The sequence below is a fragment of the Phoenix dactylifera genome, unplaced genomic scaffold (assembly GCF_009389715.1).
Source record: "Phoenix dactylifera cultivar Barhee BC4 unplaced genomic scaffold, palm_55x_up_171113_PBpolish2nd_filt_p 001568F, whole genome shotgun sequence".
NCBI lineage: Eukaryota > Viridiplantae > Streptophyta > Magnoliopsida > Arecales > Arecaceae > Phoenix > Phoenix dactylifera.
In genome coordinates, this window is record NW_024068875.1 from 36,382 (window position 1) to 57,703 (window position 21,322).

The 21,322-nt window shown below is 40.4% G+C and overlaps 2 protein-coding genes and 1 long non-coding RNA gene across 4 annotated transcripts; all 3 read left to right on the top strand.

The window, feature by feature from the left end:
• The first annotated feature begins 1,421 nt into the window (after positions 1-1,421).
• Positions 1,422-9,476, top strand: LOC103713463. Of its 2 annotated transcripts, XM_039122543.1 has the most exons (4): positions 1,422-1,595; positions 1,703-2,367; positions 3,560-3,988; positions 8,440-9,476. In XM_039122543.1, exons 2-4 carry the CDS (start codon positions 1,728-1,730, stop codon positions 8,631-8,633), a joined length of 1,263 nt encoding a protein of 420 aa, XP_038978471.1. In that variant the 5' UTR covers positions 1,422-1,595; positions 1,703-1,727; the 3' UTR covers positions 8,634-9,476. The 2 variants fall into 2 exon arrangements, with proteins under 2 accessions (XP_038978471.1, XP_008798626.2); XM_008800404.4 differs by having other exon boundaries at positions 1,422-2,367.
• A 3,369-nt stretch (positions 9,477-12,845) lies between these two features.
• LOC120108819 lies at positions 12,846-14,128 on the top strand. Its single transcript, XR_005510005.1, has 2 exons — positions 12,846-13,397; positions 13,586-14,128. It is a non-coding gene; the product is annotated as an uncharacterized LOC120108819 (long non-coding RNA).
• A 4,598-nt stretch (positions 14,129-18,726) lies between these two features.
• On the top strand, positions 18,727-19,977 carry LOC103713500 (arogenate dehydratase/prephenate dehydratase 2, chloroplastic-like). The gene has a single exon (XM_008800455.2). The coding sequence runs from the start codon at positions 18,727-18,729 to the stop codon at positions 19,975-19,977; it is 1,251 nt and encodes a 416-aa protein (XP_008798677.2).
• The last annotated feature ends 1,345 nt before the right edge of the window (positions 19,978-21,322 follow it).

Sequence of the window (21,322 nt, forward strand, 5' to 3'; positions counted from 1 at the left end):
TGTTTTATAGCATAGAAGGCTAGAGTGGCCTGCAGCATGGATTTGCTTTTATTCACGTTTATTTTTTTTCGCTCTTTTATGAGTTTTTTAGGATTTAAATCTTAGACAATGAAAAATTGCCTTGTACCGCTTGCTTGGCCTACCAATCAACGGCTCAAGATTTACTACAAATTTTTGTTTGAATAAAATTTTAGAAAAGATTCTTTTTACTAAATATTGGCTTATTGTATACCAAATTAAGATGCAAATTTATAATTATATTGTTATCAAGCTCTCTACTAAAATTTTAAAATTAGTACAGGGTGCTAAGCGATGGAATTTGTTTTGCTAGGCTACGTATGTTTCTGAAGTTCTGTAATCTAAGACGAAATTACCTCTCATCAGGTCCTATTACGACTCTGCTGGCTCAAATGAGGCTCGAGGCGACCGGAAGGTTCCTGGCCAAATTAAAGAAGAATTCAATGATGGAAAATGTGGATTGGTCGCCAAGGGAACCCTCCCACGATGATATCATTATTGCTGTCATCATGACGACATAGAAAGCAGAAGTCACATGCGCGCCGGATCTGCCCACGGAGGTGTCAAGGCGGTCGTGCAACCAACGGTGGATTCCATTTAACTCGGCGCCGGGCATGACGGAATACATGAAGAAATAAATGGTCGTGCCTCATCGGGAGAGTGATCAAACCAATAAGACCCACGGCGAACGATCAACGAGCATTTAATAAATTTTTTTTTTACATGAATATCCCTCTCAAAAACCAAATTTATATAAATATTTTTTAAAATTTATATTTATTTCTGTATCATATAAAATACTATTTTTGCATAAATACTTATAATATAAGGGTTCTTCTAATATAATTAATAAAAACAATATTTATTTTAATTAAAAATAAAATAAAATTTTATAATTATTTTTTTGTTCTGCAATCGTTTTATAAATATTTCTTATTGCATGTCTATCCATTAAACATATTTTAGTTATTTTAATTTGAAATTGTTAATTTTTTAATATTATTAGATGATGTGGATATGTACATATATATAAAGATAAAAATAAATAAATAGTAAAATAATTATTATATATATATATATTGAGAAAATATTTATATAAAATTTAATATTTAGATGGATACCCATAAAAAAAACCTTTTAATAAATGAACATGTTTCTTCCCGGCGACTCTCAGGCGGGCTCACCTGCCTCTCCACCTTTGCGCGAAGGTCCCCGAGTTTAAATTTCAGGCCCAACCCTTCGAGGGGGGAAATCGCAACAAGCAAACAAAAAGGCTAACAAACAAAGGATCCCACCAGCGGAGGATTCCGGATCTCTTCGTGGGCCCCGGCTGCTTTTCCGAATCTTCAAAGACCACGTGTCTCAAATCCAAGGGCTTCTTCTTCCTTTGTAGCTTCCGCGTTGCGCCTTGCCCCGGGGGGGCGGGGGGAAGTGGGAGGCATCCTGAACCCCTACCCACGCGCGACCCGCTGTCCTGGAGTCTTCATGGTTTCGATTGGAATTTGTTTATGACAAGGCTGCTTCCCCTTTCTTCCTTCGCAAGCTGCTCGTCAGCCCTCTCCTCCGCCAACCAACTAGTATAAGACCAGAAATTGATTATAGCCAAAACAAAATATCCCCCCCCCCCCCCCCCCCTTTCTCCCTCTCTTTCTCTCTCTCTCTCATCCTATTTATTGCCGCCTAGGGTTCCGACGCCAGAGGAGAAGACGATGCCGACGATGACGTCGATCGCGTTGGAGCGGCTGCTGGAACCCAACGCCGACCGCTCCGCTCCCCAGAAGCCCAAGCACCCCATCCCTCCCGATCACCACCGGGACTGCACAACCACCACCACCTTCGCCGCCCCCTCCTCCGCGCCCTTGCCCCCGCCCGGGCCCTACTTCATCTCTTCGGCCCTCTACGCCACCCCCGACCCGGCGCTCCTCCCGAACTCCCCGCCCACCTCCATCTCCCCCTCGCCTTACGTCGTCAACCGCAAGGGCCGCCGCGCCGCCCACCCCGCCGGCGCCGCCCACCCCGCCGGCGCCGCCGCGCCGGCCAGCCGCCGCGATGGCTTCGAGATCCCTTCCGTTCATCTGGCTGTAAAGACGATGGAACTCGGAGAACAGGCGAACGAGGAAGCTGGTTTGACCGCCAACTGTTCGGTGGAGAAACAACAGGAAGACGGATATGAGAATCAACAACATGAAGGAGAAGGAGAAGGAGAAGAAGAAGAAGAGGAAGACGATGATGGTAAAGATGACTTCCTTGATCCTCAGGATTCAAGGAGCGTCACAAGCAGTTGCAGCGCCAGATTCGAGAATCAGTCACGCCTATCTAACCAGCCCGAGTTCTATGATGCCGCTGAAGGTGATCTCATCTTATCCGCACCAATTAATTACCTTTGCATCATAATTGTTCTTTCTTAGAACGATTGGCTCTAGCTCTTTTCTCTGAAGATGCAAATATTTCAGTCATGAATATCTGTTCCTCCAAGAACAGATTTCAAATGTTGACCTCTGGCTTGTATCGTATAATCAAACAATTTTCCCTCTTTCCTCTGGGCCATTGCACGGTAGCTCTTTATCGACAGTGCAGGCCTTGTGATTTTAGAGTAGATCATACTACTGTCATCTATTGAATCCAGTTTCACATCCCCAACAAAATAGCCCCATAGGTGTTTCTGCAGTTAAATCATCCGGTTACCAAGTCATTATACATTTTGTATATCCTAATCTTTTCAATACTTAGAGATTACCCTATTGTTCCAAAACGCAACTTGGTTAGTTGCTTTTATTAGGACTTCACTGGTGGTGAAGAAGAGTAACACTAATTGAATTTCAATGCAGAGTGTTCGACCCTGAATAAGATCTGAATAGCAACTAATACCACATAATGACAATGACTGTGATACCAATGATGTGCCTTGTGACACAATTTACTGGCTTTCTAGTACTTCTGGCATCAACCAGGCCAACATACAGATCGACCAAGTGCTGAGGGCAGTGAAAAACATTCTAGCAACATTTGTTATTCCTTATTTGCTCAAACAACCCTTCGAATTACATATCGTCAACAAACAAGTACAAATTCATAAGACACAGAGATACTCTAACAAGAACACTGAAGATTCTCCATCTTTATCGCTATACTAGTATATTCATCTCAAATTGAAGTAAGGAGGAAGGAAAAGCATTTCACTCACACTGCAAACCTTTTCATTGGCAAGTTGGAGTATAGTACTGAACTTCATTTTTTACCTTGGATTATCATAATTCTTCTCCATGCCCCTTTTTGTTAGTCCTCCCACTTCAATGAAACAAGCTTTAAACAATTAGTCAAAATTGAAATGCCATGTGGACTTCAGCTTTTAGAGCAATTTTGTATATTTGTTTCCAACCTGCATAGATACATTTTTTAGATATTGGTTAACTAATATTGCCTTGAATTGCTAATATGAAAAATTGACATATTTCCTTAAGTGTTGTTGGTCTAAATTGTCAAATTTCTGTATTGCAATAACTTCACCTAATTTTCTATGACTGACATTAAAGTTATGCAGATTTTTTCTCTGACGGTTCCAGATCTCCATCCCTTAACACAAATCCTGAAATTGAACTACGTGCCTTAAGACTTAATCTTCTCGAGGAGATCGGTAGACGAAAAATAGCAGAGGAGGCTCTTCTCCACATGCAGAACCAGTGGAACAAGACTGCCAAATATCTATCTCATGTGGGTGTATCATTTCCAGCAATCGAGCATGCTGAAGATGCTCAACTTGTGATAGATCCTGCAGCAATTTGCCAAGAGATCACAGTTGCAAGGTTTGTTTCTGAAGCTGTAGAAAGAGGTTTGGTACGGGCTGAAGCAGAAGCTGCTGCTGAGGCAGTCATTCATTCAAAAAACCATGAAATTTCTCGGCTGAGAAATCGAGTGCAGTACTATGAAGCTGTGAACCGTGAAATGTCCCAGAGGAATCAGGAAATTGTAGGTAAGGTTGCTTCTGAAAGTCTTCTTCCTCTTATTTATCATGAGGCAATTGATCTTATTATTTAACAATTAGTGTTGGTGTTGAGTAGTTTATGTTTTACTTCATTGTTTTGGATGATAGTATGATGATCATACATATAATAGGTTATGCATAAAATGAATTTATATCTTTCCCTGTTTGATGAACTTCTTAGTGCACATACAGCGTATCTCTTGTCGTTTTCCACTTCCATATTGATTATCTGCATCTTACAAATTTTGAAAATGCCATTTAGTGCAGACATCACCAAAGCAAAGAAGAACTCTATAACCCCAGTGGTGGTCCCTCCCTCCCTGAGAAATGTTCACCATGTTTTTCATTTACTGTAGTTACCATTTATATGTGCGTGCATGGTTGTAGCATTAAACTTTTTTGAGATTAAACAATTTCACAAACTTGAGTTTTTTTAATAGTATGTAGTTTCCATCTAGTTTTTCGAATATGTTCTTGCTTTCATGTGGTTACCTATCCTCAATTCTGTTTCAATTTTCATCCTTAAAATCTTATAGCATGTGGTGGAGAGCATTTCTTCCTACTCGCCTTTTCTCAGTACAAAATTTAATGCCGTATTTAGGCTTCTAAAGTTCCACATTGCTAAGCAAACTTGTTCACTTGTCATCAAGTTGCATTATATATAGAGTTGATATGCTTTTCCTTTACATTTCTAATTGCAAGTTTAGTAAGCTTTAATCTAGCATGGAACCAGAAGTAACATGCTATTGGATCCTTGCTGTTGATGCTAACTAAATATATGTGGCTTCCCCTATCCCTTTTCACCAGGTGTAGTGAGGAAACATGATTACTTTATTATTTTGTGATTTCCTGGCTGATGGAGGGCTATGATTTCTTATAATACACAAGAATGCCTCTTGTTGCATTTAAGAAACTTCGTCAATTAACATCTCTTATGTTTTTATTGCTGACACCAAACAGGATTTTGGTGAGATAAGCAGGATCCCTTGAATGCTTTATCTTGTTTGTTAGAGTAGAACATCATTTCGGAGAGCAACGTAACTTTTACTGTCAATGATTTGGTGGAATGGGGTATTATCCTTATGTTAAATAATTATGCGTTAGCTTTTTTATTTCTCTAACTCACCTAGGTCCTTAGTTTTTTCATTGTTGGTAGTTGTTTTGTTAGTGAGATTTATGCCAACCAACTTCATCCATATAAATTTCATCCTTGTGACTCAAATATGTTCCCAAAGATGCTTTACTGTAATAGATATGGTTAAATTTACTTCGAAGTTAACTGTTTAAATTAAAAATAGTATAAAACCTTTCATTTGATCAAGTTTACCTAATTGGTCAATTGGTGCCTTCAAATTTCTGTTTAATGGTTGAGAATACTTGGATAGTAAATCCAATCTCTGTCAATGATCCCCTTTTTCTTCTTTTTTTTTCAACTTAATGTTTTTACAACAGTTTGCTCCGGGTCAAAACCTGGCATAGTCAGAAAGGATCAGCCAAAAATCTGTTTAAAAGGAAGCTGAATTGGTCAAATATCATCCTGTTTTGTGTCAAGATCACCAGAGTTTTCAATTGATCAGTGGATCAGTAGAGTCCTGAATTATTCGGTTGGTTTTACCACAATAGTTATGCTCAAAGTCGACATCACATGAATGAAGTTTGGTATAGCATAATTGTATCTTGTAATTAAATCTCCTATAATCCATGGTACATAGGCTTTTGCTCAAGCATGATCCAAATAAGTATTTTGTCCTTTGCTCTGTACTCCCTTTGTGAGACCTCCCTCCTTGTTGCCTTTCTGTTCTTGAAGAAGTAATGGAAGAGCACTTCTGTTTGTTCTTGAAAAAGTAATTACATAATTTACATTTAGTACTCGAAAAAGGAGTTAGTGATTTTAAAATCAATGGTATAGCATCCAAATATAAAATGCCTAGAAAAATGGATTTACTACACTAGAAAAGATGCCTAGAAATCAAAAGTTATATATTTTGGTGGTCTCTAAAATATTTGTCAAATCAGCACAAAAATGGACGATACTAATTGTACTACTGTAATAAAATACATGATAGGGCATATAAATTGAAAATCCACCTTATGAAATCTATTCTATGGATCATGATCTACGCATCTTAAAACATGGGTAAATTTCTATTCACTAGGTTTTGATGATTAAATCATAGTAAAATGTAGAATCATGTTACTAAAATTGTCTATTCTGGCACTTATTTGATGACTAGATTAGAGACCACCAAAATACATAAGTTTTAGTTTCTAGGCTTTCGAGGCATTTCTCTTATAGTTTAGATCATGTTCAAATATTTTAGATCTTCAATTTGGATACTTATGTTGTTGGTTTTGAATCGTTATCTCCTTTTTCAAGGAGTTAATGTAACGTGTGTAACCCAACCCATATAAGAATGCTTCAAGTTGTTCTTGAAGAAGTAATGGATGAGAGCAGAAGCAATGAACCTAATCAGAATAATGTCCAGTTATATATCTTTACCTAAATTATATAATGGGGTGTAACATTTATGTGTGTCCATATGAGGTTATCGATTTGATCTTCATATTTTCATATTAGGACTTAGAAGAATGGATGAAACAATTTTGTTTATGGAATCAAACGAGCTTAAAGAATAGATAAAATGCGGAAGTGTCATGTGGGTACTTGGACCAATTCCTTTCTATGTTCTCAGTAGATACCTATTGTTTTACATTTGGTCCTTCATATAGGCCCCTTTTTTCTGAACAGGAGGCAAAGCCACCCAAATTGATTAGAGAAAAGAATGCACAAGCAGAAAAATAAAAGAAAAGAATGACAGGACAGAATATCACTGACAGACTACATTTCTAATAAGTTTCCACAACTTAAGAGACACTAGGGAGGTGTTTTTGAGGGCAAAGTTTGGACCATTCATTGAACAATCTCAATCCTGTCTGAAGCACCTAGTTTTCTGAGCGTGTCTGGTTGCTAAATATTCGAGAATTTCTCTCTCTCTAGCAGGACCATGAGATAGCTGTCATTAGTAAAAGGAATTCCAGGTTAGCATCGTTAGGAATATTCTGTTTCCTCCATTTCAACGAGAAGGCTCTAAGAGAATGGGGTAATCCTATATGTTGAGGGTGCTTAATACTTCTGCCCATATGAGTTTGATAAACCGGCACCTAATGAATAAATGTAGTGGATTCAGCCATATCCCATGCAGTTCTGCCTCCAAAGTCTTTCCTGTTCTTCCTTTTAAAGTTCTCCCTTGTGTTTAAACAATTCCTGATACATTACCAAAGGAAGATTTTAATCTTTTGAGGGATTGGTAGTTTCCATAAGGGATCAGAGACCAAATATCGTAGGTCACCGGCATTGAGGAACTTGGAGTAATCACATTAGCCTTTTGCTCCAGCACCTATTTCGGGGGTTGTGACATACGTGTTCAGTAAAATGTTGTACTAAATTTCTATCATATTGTTGCAATTTCATGTCCTTATGATGTTCTAGATTTGCATGATGGAGAATGATTACACTCAGAGTTCATATTTATTTGAGTTCATTTGACCTATATGGTCAGTGCAAGCTTTAACAAAAAGAATGTTCGAGTGTTCTTTATAATCGATGATAGTAATCAAACATTAGTCATTAATTATATGACGATTATTGTTGATTTTATATTTTCTTCTTACATTTTATTCAAAACTTGTCATGCATTGATCGAGTGTTCAGATTGGCATACCCAAGTCCATATTTTTTTTCAAATTGCTGGTCCAATCCCAAGTTTTGAGTTTTTGATCGTGCTTGAACTCATCTTTAAAAAAGAACCATATGGCTTTTACTCCTTTTATTTTTTCTTTTTTTGTGTGGTGGCCGTGTCAAGTAAACAAATCTATAGCATTACATGCATATGGAGTCTTTTGTCGTGACTGAGTGCTTCTTGGGAGCTGACTTGTCGAAAAAGTTATTTAGTGGGTGCTTATGGACAGTGAGCTTATTAGTCCATCTGCGAACATGTCCAGGTATGTATGCGCATATAAATTTGAAGAATAGAGTCCAATGCATGTGCTGAGAATGTTGAGGATCTAAGATGACATGATATTCAGACCCCACATTTCATTTTGGGCATGATGAAGATTAACTAGTTTAGCTGGGTCTTACCACCTCCAAGCTCCAGGTTACAGAGAGTTTGTGTTTTACTCCCTGTTATTGAGTAATGAATTGCAAAATGCTAAATTTTTCTGTGCATTAGATACTTTTTATGATGCAAAATGATTGTATGTTTAGCCAGGCATGTTCATTTATATCTTGACACTTCGACTTACCCTGATCTGTGGTTATGCATTTCATACACCAGGTTGCATTATTTGGACCAGTTAATAAGCTCTTTTTGCGCCTTGTGCCTATGTTTGAAATATAAGCTAAGTATGCTTGCTTTACTTTCTTGGCAAATATGCAGAATTAGCTCGCATGCAACGCCTGAGACGGAAAATAAGATGGAGATGGCTATGGGGCTGCATTGGCTTGTCTATCTCAATTGGGGCTTCCCTGCTTGCATATTCACATGTTCCTCACTCTGGTAACGACTCATTCCCAACCTCCTGCCCAGATGCTCCGCCAGGCGCAGGGGGTTCTGTGGAAAATGAGTCCTAGTCCTGATTGAATGGCCATGCACTTTTGGTTAGCTTTGTGCAGATTGTCATAAAATCAGAGGTACAATTGAAGCTGCTTCTCGTGTGAAGCTCTACCTCTATATTTGAAATTTTGTTTTCTTGTCATGAGTTTCGGTTTCTCGGTTAGCTTAGCACGCTTTTTACATCTTAGCGAATAGGAAAACTACAGATGGCAATATTCCAGTGGTGATCTGTTGTTTACCACAAATCATAATTGGTTCCCACTGTTCTGTCTTTTCGAAAGGATTCTCAGAGAAATGCCGTTTAGGGGTTTTTGCCCCGTTCTGCTGCTTGTTGGAGACCTGAATGTCTTTTCTTCTTGTGGGATCCTACTGCAGTTTCCTTGCGGGTGAGGGTTATTTGGAAGTTTGAACGAAGCGTGCCCTGGCTGGGTTGCTGGTCCTTCTAATTAATTGAAATCAGTCCAGATGGGTAGTCCAGCCCTGCCTTGATGTTCTGGTGGTAATTCTCGCAGTGTGCAATCACGGTGAATGTGTGCTGGCTGCCTGCGTTCATCGACTTGGATATATATCCTGATTATAGCTTCATTACTCTTTTTCTGGATATCTTTCTCTTGCTTAGTGGACTGACAACTTCCGAGCCTCCTATTGGTGGCTATGGAATGGTTTTTATTGGTACAGCAACTTAAAAACCATTAGAGGATAAAGAGTATGCAGCTTTGGAGCACGGTTGCTGAGAGCTTAACTCGTATACCTGGTTTTAAATATCTTGTTGAGTTTCTATATGGAATGCTAGCTATGCTCCACAACGTCGGTAATGGTTTTCAGCCATTTTTCAATAAGATGAGCCTCATTTTATCATAGTGACGAACAAAAAAGAAATATCATATTTTTTTGCATTGCATCCCATATTCGTTTTCATGGTACAAGAATACTTGGCAAATCTTTTTATTGGACAAGCTTCATGGAATATCTGGCGTGCATATTTCTCATCGGCATGAGCTGGGTTTGTAAAATATATTTAAATATTATTTTTAATGAATCTAGTTGATGTTATGTTGATGAAGATGATGACATGTCGGCTATCCTATATGGCTCGGTTCATCCAGAGTAGCTCTTCAAAATTTGTAGAGCAAAACATTGTTATCTCAATATTGAGTTGATCTTGGCATATTGAGTCCTGGCCTAATATTACCGAAAACCTAACACAACCCAAATTAATAATACATCATCTCAAGGACATGCCTATTTTTTCACTTATTGATGGTTGTATCAGCATTGCATGTTCCAACTTGGCCAATTTGCATGACATTCAAACTAGTATTGCACCAGATTTCTCTTTCGTTTCTTTATTTATATTTATCTGCTCACCTCCAAGGGAAAGGTATAGCTTTGATATAATTTTCAACATAAGATTCTACTCTTGAATAACTACTAATCAATTTATCAGAAAAATAATCACTTATAGAAAATGCTACTGGGTATCCTCGACAATTATATATATATATATATATATATATATATATATATATATATATATTTTGTTGATGCTAGGAAGGATTTATTTTTGTCATTCTATTCTATACCCACTCCACCATTTGAAAGTTGACTCTTAAGGGTATATTTAGTTTGTGAGTGAAATTGGAGTTGATATTGGAATTTGAATGGAAATTAAAGTAGTCATATTTCCGATACATTTGGTTTATGACTAGAATTAGAATTGGAATCAAAAAATCAATTAAACAAAAGGTATTTTTGAGAAATCAATTTCTAAAATAACTCAATTTTGGAAAATAAATTATTTTTTGGAAAATGAGATCTCCTCCTCCTCCACGGCGTTGTCCTCGCTTTCTTGGGGTCGTGGACTTGCTTCGCAAATATTTCAACGGTCGAATCATGGGCCCAACAACTGGCCCTCAATATAAGATCTCGGATTGCATGCATAGCTGAAGTGGAAAATTAGCTTCCGTGGCGGAACATTCACCGGGAAAGTCACCTCTAAGCCGACGCATTGGAGTCGCCAAAGAAGTTTCGATGGAAGTCTGACAACGGAGGGCGCCACCATGGCAGACCTCGAAGGCAACGAGAGGTGAGAACTGGCTTTGGTACAACATGACCTCAAAGGGGAACAATGACTGGATGGGCAGCAGGATGTTCAATGAGGTGGGAAGGAGGATGACCTCAAAGGAGGATATTCAAACGGAAGGACATGAAACATGGAGATAATTTGGTCCACATGACAGCAGTAGATCATTTCAGACAGTATATTATGTCACCTGGTAAGCACCTATCCTACTTCTGATGGCTTATTACCCCTTAAAGAATGATGTGCTTTGGCATATAACAATCATGAGAACAATTTAAGAGACTAGATTGCTTTCTGCAGAAAGATGGCTGGGTTGGTTGAGTTGCGCACCGGCTGAAGTTTGGAAGTTCTCAAGATATTCAGATGCTCTCTCCTTACTTGCTGAGCTGATAAAGAGAGAGGCTTGTTCCACATCTTTCATCTGAATTCTTCTTATATCAGCACATCTATCAGGTCATAACATAGAGCATCATTTTCAAGAAATCTAGTGAAGCTTCAAGACGGACGATAGATTTCATGGAGCAATTCTGCAAGCAATATCCCTCTGTGAATTTCCTTACGGTTTGATGTTCTATATAAATTTTGAACATGTCCTTTTAGAGTTGAGAGGGAGAGAGAAAAAAAAAAAGAAGCAATCTCACATCATATTATATGGTACTCTAGCCTTTCAAGAGAAATTGTGCATCCAATAGGCCGGAATCAATTATAATGTGTACAGACACATAACAGAATCTTTTCACTCTTGCTTTACTAGCAAATTGATGCAGAGCAAGAGGCCAAGCATGAGGAGTGTGTGGAGATTGAGTCCTCTTCCTTAGGCCGTGCCTAGTTAAATTGGGTCCTAGTGTTCCAACTCCAAATTACATTGAGTCCTTATGGCATTGAAAATCTTAATTTATTTGGAGTCTTGAATTAAGGAGTTTGGGTCCAACATTGGGCGTGTCCAATGTTACACTAAGTCCAGAATTTTCAGCCTAAAATTAAAACGAGTTCTTGATTTTTTGCTTAGTTATTTGATTGTTGACTTGTTCCAAAAAAAAAAAAGAGAGTGAATTTAGGATTTGAACTGAGGCATGCGTGAAGCTCCTTCATGGGGCTGCGCAAGCTAAGAGTCCTAGCTGAATTGGAGTCTTAGTCTATGTGTCATCTAAGAGTCCTAGTTGATTGGGAGTTTTAGGTAATTTGTTAGTTGATTTGGTCAAATGATTGATTTGATTTAAAAGAGTCCATGTTAAGTAGGAGTCCTAAAATTCTGGTCGTAAGTTGCTCAATTTTTCCAATTTCTTACTCTATATAAAGAGGGGGTTAAAGAATAAAATCATAATTGAATGAGTTTAGAAAAAGAAATTGAGAGTGATTCTCTCTTTTCTTAGAGTGCGACGCTCCATCCTCTTTCTTTGGTGAGACGTTAAGCTTGGAAAAGAGTTTGAGTGAAGTGGGACTCTTCATCCATCCTCATGCCCAGCCTCTTTAAAGAGTTTGAGTGGAGGTGAGACTCTTCCACCCATCCTCTTTTGTTAACCTATTCTTTCTCACGCCACAACCCTTCTCACATCATCGTAGCTATTCTTCTTTCCTCACGTCATATCCTTTCCTTATTTGAAAGTCCTAGTGAAAGAAGGACTCCTTCCATCTCACGCCAACAATCCTTCCATATCTCACGCCAAACCGAGTCCTAGTTCCATTAGGACTCTTCCCTACTAGCCTGCTACCTTCAATTAATCACACCACATCAAGCCCAATTAAACCTCATTCAACCTAGCCAAGTCCACCCAATTCATCACGCCACTAACTCAATCCTAAATTGGGTCCAATCCAATCCCATCCCATCCCATCCACAATTCTCGCGAGCATACCCTCACCCAATTGAGCCAATCGACACGCCCAATTAACCATCTTCCATCATCCCCTTCTTTCCATCCACAAGGAAGAAACCCTAGCATAGCTAGCTGCCATGGAAAGATAAAAAGAAGAAGCTACCACCATCACCCCCAAGTTCGACCTCCTTCCCGTCTCCCCGTCTGCATCACAAATACAGCATCAATGGAGGCATCTTTGGACTGGTGACTAGAAAAGAGAGCAGTATGATACGTGATAAAAACAAAATGAAGCATAAACAAAAGGATTTTACGTATGACAGGTCATCCCAAAGAACTCTCTTTTGCCTCTTTTTGGTGCCCTCTCTAGACTGCAACGTAGCCTACTCCTGAAGACTTGCTTTAACTTGTTTTGTAGCATTTTGTTCTTCATCATGCCATAATGTTTTTGTCCATTTTGGTACCAGAGTAATATTTTATAAGGGTTTTGCCAGCTAAACCTTCTAGTTTACATTATCCTATTATATTTCGGCTATGGTCTAAGGTCATCGGTTTTCAATTGATTAGCCACTGCGATACGAACCAACATTTATTTAGAGCTTGGATTAACTTCAGATGATCCCTCCACAGTGCTGTGATGAATTTCATGACTGATCAAATTAATCTTACCCTCTTCTTTCTTGCCATTTAAATGCATTACTTTTTTCATCCTTCCAGTTGATTTTCATTGGAACAAATAGACTCCAGTTTCCTTTTCTTCCCTTACATGGTAGGCCAAGGTCACCAGTTTCCATTTGATAAGCTGCTCTCGTGGTGGCCTATCCTGAAAGCCTTAGATAATGCAAGCACCTTCTGGTCTTTGGCTTCCGAGACGAATAGAGGTTGGCAGTTGCTATTTTGATTTAATTATCATCTGCATCTTTTCTTCATGGGCCATGATCAGCTTCGTTGCTGGGAAGAGCACCTTGGAGATCCCTGTCTTTCTATAATAATTATCTGAACTTTTGGCAATCCTTATTACGTTTATTGCTGTTCTCTGCGGTGCTCAGTTTCTATGTTATGTTTATAGGTTTATCTAGATGCCACCCCCTACTTATGGGATAATGGGAGTCCAGATATACTGGAATGGTTCCAACATCAAAGATATCCATGGGTCTGTCTGACCATGATCAGCTGGAGAACTCACTCATGAACAGTTGAAAAAACAGAGGCCGGATGAAGATTATGTCTGTTGAAACCATTCGAGGTAGCAGGTGAAAGCAGTTGGGCAGTACCAAAAAGTACCATCAAAATATATCTCGGCAGCTTATACATTTTGGGCAGAACCGAAGGAAAGATGCTGCTCTTCCATTTTGGTGGCAATCTCTACAAAGAAACTGGTTTTCGGACTAGTTAAATTGATGCTCTTTGTCTGACACCAAGAGGAATGCCGAATCTAAAACAGAGGCATGAATAGACGACAGGTAAGGGTCGCAGCTTGATATGCGGCAGTGCAGCTGAACCCGCAAAAAAAATTATGGCTCATGTCCCCCACCATTTTAGATCGAGATCTGGAATCCATTTGTATTTTAAGTTCTCAACATGATCAAAAGAAGTAGTTCTTCAGCACCAATATTACTTGCCCGTCATGTGCCAATTTAATAAGGTCGAGCTAGAGAAATGTAGTCTTATAATCATGATGATGATGATGATGCGCGTTCCATGCAATGCTCCATGATTGCAGAATCCGATCTCTCCAGTTCAGCCAGAAATTAAAAAGATTCAAAGTCATGTTAAAACCATATTTCTAAGTAGACTTTGGTACACCTTTTCGCTTCCTACTGGAGTCTTTATTAATCTTCTTTTTATAGGAAACGCCAGAGTGCGAAATGAAAATGTACATCTACTAGAGCAATTTATAGCGTCGGCCAAGAAAAGGATCTAAATATATGCGAGCCATCGGTTGCTGAATTAACTTAATCACCTTGTAGCACGACAATCGAAAATAATAATTGATAGCATCTAATTTAAGTGCATGAAATATCAGATATTTGCAAGGTACTTCGTGGCAAAGGTTGAGATATCGATTATTTCAACAGGTGATTAAGATCGAACGAATTCTGATTTATTTCAACTACAAATGGGTCGGATTGACCCGCGATCCGATCCGACTTGATTTAAAGAATTTGTTGGGCCGGGTCGGATTCTTAAATTGAACTCGCTCCATTTTTGATCTAGTTTGCGTTTACTAAATTCTAACCCGATCCGACCCGAACCCGGTACACCGTTATAGCCCGTGGGAGTACTTAAGGGTCTATAATTCTCTATTTCTTTAATCTCTTCTTGTATTTGAAGATGAAAGAAATAAAAGAGACTATTTTTGTGTACGGTCGAATGACATAAATTTTATATTAAGACTTAGGATGGTTATATTAAATGGGAACACTGTTCGCCTAAGAAGAAAATTCGGACTAATGAAGGCAAAATAGAGTATAATTTTGCCATGTGGAAAAAGATGAGTTCGTGATGAGTCCTTTGTAACTATTGAACTCTGCTATGTGTTATTATCAAAACTATATTCTTCATCTTGGCTCATGTATGATTTTCTAGTAGATGCATTATAACAAATTCAGGAGATATCATTGCTGAGTAAAAAAGATTAGCATATATGCAATTCTTTTCAACTCAAAAAAAGGTGTTGCATACATGAATAGAAAATCTTACTTGTAGTTGACAAAGTTGAGCCTATTATTGTTAGGTTAGTTTGTAATGGCATTAATTCTTGATGCTTAGGCTCTTTAACTTGTATGGTCCTGCATAACTTACTTTCTGTAGTTTTTACTTTTTACAAAAGAAATCAAGCATAGAAATTGGCAGGTATAGGGATTCGACCCAGACTTGATCCAAACCAGACCCAGATTCGATTCGGATCCGAATTTTTTAGGTTGGAATCGAGTTATATATTGACTCGATCCAAATAACCCATTAGGCTAAAAATTTTAGCCATGAATTCAACCCAACTTGACCCGACCTGATCTTTTATTAGGTTGGGTCTGGATCCAACATTGGGACCCAATAGGGAACAGGTTTGGGTCGAGATTACTCATGACCCAGTCTCATGACGCGGTTCAACTCTATTCATGACCCAGTCTCATGATTCGGTCTAATCCGACCCATTTGCACCCATAACTAATAAGATAAAAAGAAGAAAAATTTGAGATTTCAACGAATATTTTATACTCGGGATATCAAAATCTTCGTTCATGCAGTAATTCTAAAATTAGTTAAAAACAATATAAAAGTATTACTTTTATAATTTAATTTATCAAAAGAGTTGTTTCAGTTTTTTTTTAGAAATAGAGAAAGGTGATGAAAATGCTGGCCAATCGCAAGGATTGATGGCTCAAATTTAACAGCTAGCATTAACCAACATAATAAAAACTAAATTTTATCTATTTAGAAATTTAAAAATCCAAAATAAAAAATTATATTTAAGTAGATTTACATTTAATTAAATATTTTACATAGAATTATTCTAGAAATAATAAATTTTAATTAATTGTTTTATTAATAAACCAACAAGTTCATGGCAGCAGCGGGTTCCCCATCTATCGGAGCCTTGGCGTCTGCAAATTTGACTCACGTGACTCAGTCTGGTCCCAACTCCCAAGCTCCTACTCTCAAGCTATCCGTTTCCCAATGTACCATTTTTTAAAAAAAATAAAAAAAGAAAACGTGTTTCTCTCTCTCTCTCTTTTTTAATGGATCGGACGGCATGATTGCGCGATCCCGAAAAAAAATGCAACAATTAGCTTCCGTATGCATGATGGCCTGCAAATGCGGCGGAACCAACCGAGTCCTGTCATCATGGAGGAACAAACCCACGTTTATATTGTGTGCCTGGCGAGCGACTGAAGGCGATGGATTATTGTATTTGCCCACTGAATAAAATATTTTATAGCTGAATCCAATCCCTTTTACTTGAACTGTTCGTATACACGATGCATGTGATTTACGACTATTTGACGGACAACTATGAGGTGGATTTTTGTTTACCAAAAAACAAAAGAAGATGGATTTTTCCTTACGAGATGGCGATTCGACTTTTCTCTCCTATCTCCAAAAGATTTTAGGAAAAACAAAGAGTAAAAAGCAAGTGACGCAAGGAATCCTCCAGAGAAGTTAAGAGGACCTTGTCTTCTATCCACATTGAAACATAGTGTACCATTGCATCTCATGCATATCTAGTGGAAAATTGATAGTCATATTTCAGAACTATACTTTGAAACCCATCTCCTTCGATCAGGACGCGAGAACCAGCCTCTCAATTGGAATAATCCAGCCTATGTCCCCACAAAAAAGGAAAAACAAATGCCAAGCACATGCCTTGTTGGAAGAGGGCTCCTAATCGGAGTTTTTTTTTTATTTTAATAACTCCATGCATCTCTGTCCATCATATTTGGTTTTTTCGATCATCTTTTCTCCCTTTTTCGACCACTATCGCAACAACTCCTTGTGGATGAGCCCTCGGCTGTGCACCCCTAGGTCTTTTAATAACTGCCTAGTGAAACCAATGCCCAAAACCAATGTCGCTAATTGTTCACTATCTTCGGCCACCAACCATGAATCCTAGCTCTGCCTCTAACAACCCTAGCCTCTTTATCCTCTCCTAAGAGAAAATGTGTTCCATCTCTCATTTTGCTAGGGACCCACACTGAACCATGTGAAGAGGTCCTAAACTACTCTAGTACCCAGGCGACATGTCGGATCCATCACGAGAGCCCTTATTAAATGTTTCTGGAATCCATTATTGATACATCAAGTGAATCGACCAACCATTTTCTTTCTCTCTCTCTTAAAATTTTAATGCCACTAAATTATCGAGTAAGAATTAATTAGATTTTGCATGGCATTGAATAAGTTGAGCTAATCCACATCGTTGAATGTTCAACATGAAAGAGATAACTAATTCTGACATTTTTTACTAGTTTTCAATTTAACGAGTATTTTTATCATGAAAAGATTGATTCTATATTTTTCTTAAAATTATGGATGGAGTATATAATATTATGAAACTCATAATTTTTTATGAAAAAATATTTTAATATTAACGGTTTGTTTATAAACTATATTTATGACATTTATATTTTATTATAAAAAGAACGAGATATGCCGCCCTTTTTTAGGTTGAAAAATGGATTGGCTGTGATTAGTAGCATATTCATCGCTATATCCTAAAATGCCGTACATCAGATAGCGATACCCTGGTTCATTGAATCGATCCCATTGGACGAGATGGAGTGGTAGATATAGCGGTGGGTCCCTTCTATTACCAACGCGGGAGCAGAGAGGAGGAGAGGTATTAAGAAAATTAGAGAAATTAAAAATTTTATAAATTAGGACTCCTGAAAAATCCTGAATGCGGAGAATTTGAATTTTGAAAACGCTGGTTTGCCTCTCTCTCTTTTGATTTTTTTCTTTTTCCCTCTTTTTTTTTGCTTATGGGCAGTATCATTTTTGGATACTGGGAAAAAAAAGGTAATTCCTGGCACAGCTTGAGAGGATGTTCAGATCCGGATCTTTTTTTTTTTCTTTTCTCAAGAGATCCGAATCCTTTCGAGATCGACAATGTGCACCACGCCACAGCACGTCTAGATTCACGAACGTCCCACGCGTCACACGCGGCCTGCACCTTGTCCCATTTAGCGGACGACACGCGGCAGCCGTCCCACCCACTAAATGCACGACGACGAGACGCTTCTCTGACCGACGCATCCATCCACCGAGGCGCGACCCAGCGCAAGAGACCAGTGCAAAGGGAATATAGGAAGGACGGGCGAAGGGGCGGCCACGTTCACACGGCGGAAAAGGAGCATCCCCACCTACCGCCCCCTCCCACCAAACCCCACCGATATAAATGGAGGCCGCCTTCCTCCCCCGATTTCTTAGCGGGATCCTTCGCACGATCGATCTCTGCTCGAGCGCGCTCCCCCATATCACTTCTCCTTCTACTAATTGTTGTTGCTGTCGATCTGCGCTTTTTTTATCTTCTTCCTGTTCGGTGTTGTTAGCACTTTAGTTGGGATCTTCGCCACCGAAGTATAGGCCGCCGCCTGCCGTCGACGCCGGCGGCTGAGAGGGGAAGCGGACAAAACGGAGGAAAGGGAAAGACGTTTCTCTCTCGCTCTCTGTTTCTCCCCTCTCGAGTCTCGATCAAGCTGTTAGCTAAGAATGGCGCTGATCAGGGCCCCTCCTCCCGTTCCCATCCCAGCTGATATTTGTAGGGCGCATCTCGTCATACCAACCCCTGCCGCCGCCGCCGCCGCCGCCGCCGCCAATAAGAGAAAAACAATATCCTCCGCCGCCTCCTCCTGTCTCTTGGTTATCGAATGCAACCTACGGAAGCAGCAGCAGCAGCAGCAGCAGCGACACACCGTCACCACCACCTCTTCACCTCTGCACGCCGCTGAGGACCTCGCCGCCCGGCTTGGCCTCGAGATGGCCGCCGCCGGCCTCGAGGTTCTCTTCCGGGACCGCGAGGCCTTCGGCACCGGCGACCACCCCCCGCCCGCCTCCCCCTGCCGCCAGCGGCGCCCCGTCCGCGTCGCCTACCAGGGCGTCCCGGGCTCCTACTGCCAGGAGGCCGCCGCCGAGGCCTACCGCTTCTCCTCCCATCTCCCCTTCCTCCCCTGCCCCCACATGGAGGCCGCCTTCGCCGCCCTCGAGGACGGCTCCGCCGACCGCGCCGTCGTCCCCATCGAGAATTCTCTCGACGGGCCCATCCCCCGCAACCTCGACCTCCTCCTCCGCTACCCGGAAGTCCGCATCGTCGGCGAGCTCCTCCTCCCCGTCAACCACTGCCTCCTTGCCCTCCCGGGAGCCCCCCGGTCGGCCCTCCGCCGCGTCATCAGCCACCCCCAGGCCCTCGACCACTGCCACCACCGCCTCTGGGCCCTCGATCTGGGGGTGGAGGAGGTCTCCAGCGCCGCCGACGCCGCCCGGCTCGTGGCGGAGGGCAGGATCTCCGACACAGCGGTGATCGGGAGCAGGATCGCCGCCCGCGAGTTCGGGCTGCAAGTCCTGGAGGAGAACTTCCAGGACCAGGGCCCCGGCGGCGGTAACGTGACCCGCTTCCTCCAGCTGGCCCTGGGCGCCACCACCACCGGCACCGTCACCGGGAAGACGACGGTGGCCTTCTCCCTGCCGAGCGGCCCCTCGGACCTGTTCCGTGCGATGTGGGCGTTCGAGAGCCGGGGGGTGCGGGTGGCCCGGGTCGACCACCGGCCCAACCGGTCGAGCCCGGTCCGGGTTGTGGACAAGGCCGCGTACCTGGACTACGTGTTCGTCCTGGACCTGGAGGGGAACGAGTCCGACGCACACGTGCGAACGGCTCTCGCGCGCTTGAGGGAGTTCGCTGGGTTCGTGCGCGTGCTCGGGAGCTACGGAAGCACCTGCGCGACGAGATCGCCGAAAATTTTATAGATAAAAGTTGGACAGAAACAATTAACCGTTCATAATAAATGTGATCTCATTTTTCTTTTCTTTTTTTTTTATTTATGTGATATACTAAGCAAATGGCACTCATTTTTTTTCATTCTACTTTTGGGGCTCTACAAAATTCTCGGATAAGAGAAATTTTTTTTTTTTTTGCTCTCCTGCGAGGCCAAATTTACGGTAGATTCCCACCGAACAGGCCGGTCGTGGTCAAAACATCATGAAGCAAACCTAAACCATGGCGCTTTTCTATCTAAGCAAGCACTAGTTCTTCTGGTGCCAAGCCCTTTGCATATATATTTCGTCCTTGTAGTCATTCAAGAACATAATTACTTCAACTAGGACAATTTCGCTGCAGGTGAAATTTCGTTATCTTGACTTGAATCTTAAGCCTGCCCGATGAAGAGAGATGTGCTAATTGATGGAAATAGAAATAATTCTTGTTTCATGATTTTGTTCCATCATCATCATTTGATATGCATTGCTATCAAAATTGTCTAGTGAAATATGATAGTCATAATTTTAGATCCAAGTTAATCTTATAATACTACTTGCAACAAATTAAATTGGGTTAGGTATGTAAAAATGATGGTTTAGGAAAATCCTAAGATATAATTATATTACCTGGAGATAGCGGAAAAGATATAAACTCGCGCAATAAAGATAGATTGATATTTGTTTGATTATGGAACTTAGTTGTGAGACTCTACTTCTGAATTTAGAGCTGAAGTAAATGTAATGACAATTGAAGGCTGATTTCAAATATTCAAGATCAAGATTATACACACCCTATGATGATCCGCTCCACCCAAAGATGTCCAATTTCACATACGATCGAGACAGTCCAAAAAAATACAACTTCGTTGTAACCAATCAGAAGCTGCGGCAAGGGTACAAACAACAACGTATTTTTGTTGCTACGTATGTAATGATTTCTGGGGTTTTGATCAACCTTTATCAGCAGGGAACGACATTCTAACACTATCATAGATATGCTACAATAGTCAATAGAAAGTTTGGTGAAAGTTCTCGTCCAGACAAAGGCTTGTAACTTTCCAATCGGTAATCTAGGTGAAATTTCTCATCTAACTTGTGAAACTAGTAAAAGATTTGCCCGCAATTATTACTAGGAACCTTGCTGGCTTCCAAGTGTCAAAGCCCACCTAACCTTGCAGCGACCATATATATATATATATATATATATATATATATATATTGTTCCAGTCTCCTAGGGAGGCAAGGCACAGTAGCTTGAATGAATTTTCCGTCATCGCTGTTAGGTGCAAAAAGCGGTGTTAACTGTTAACTTTGACGCATGCAATGATGTCATCCT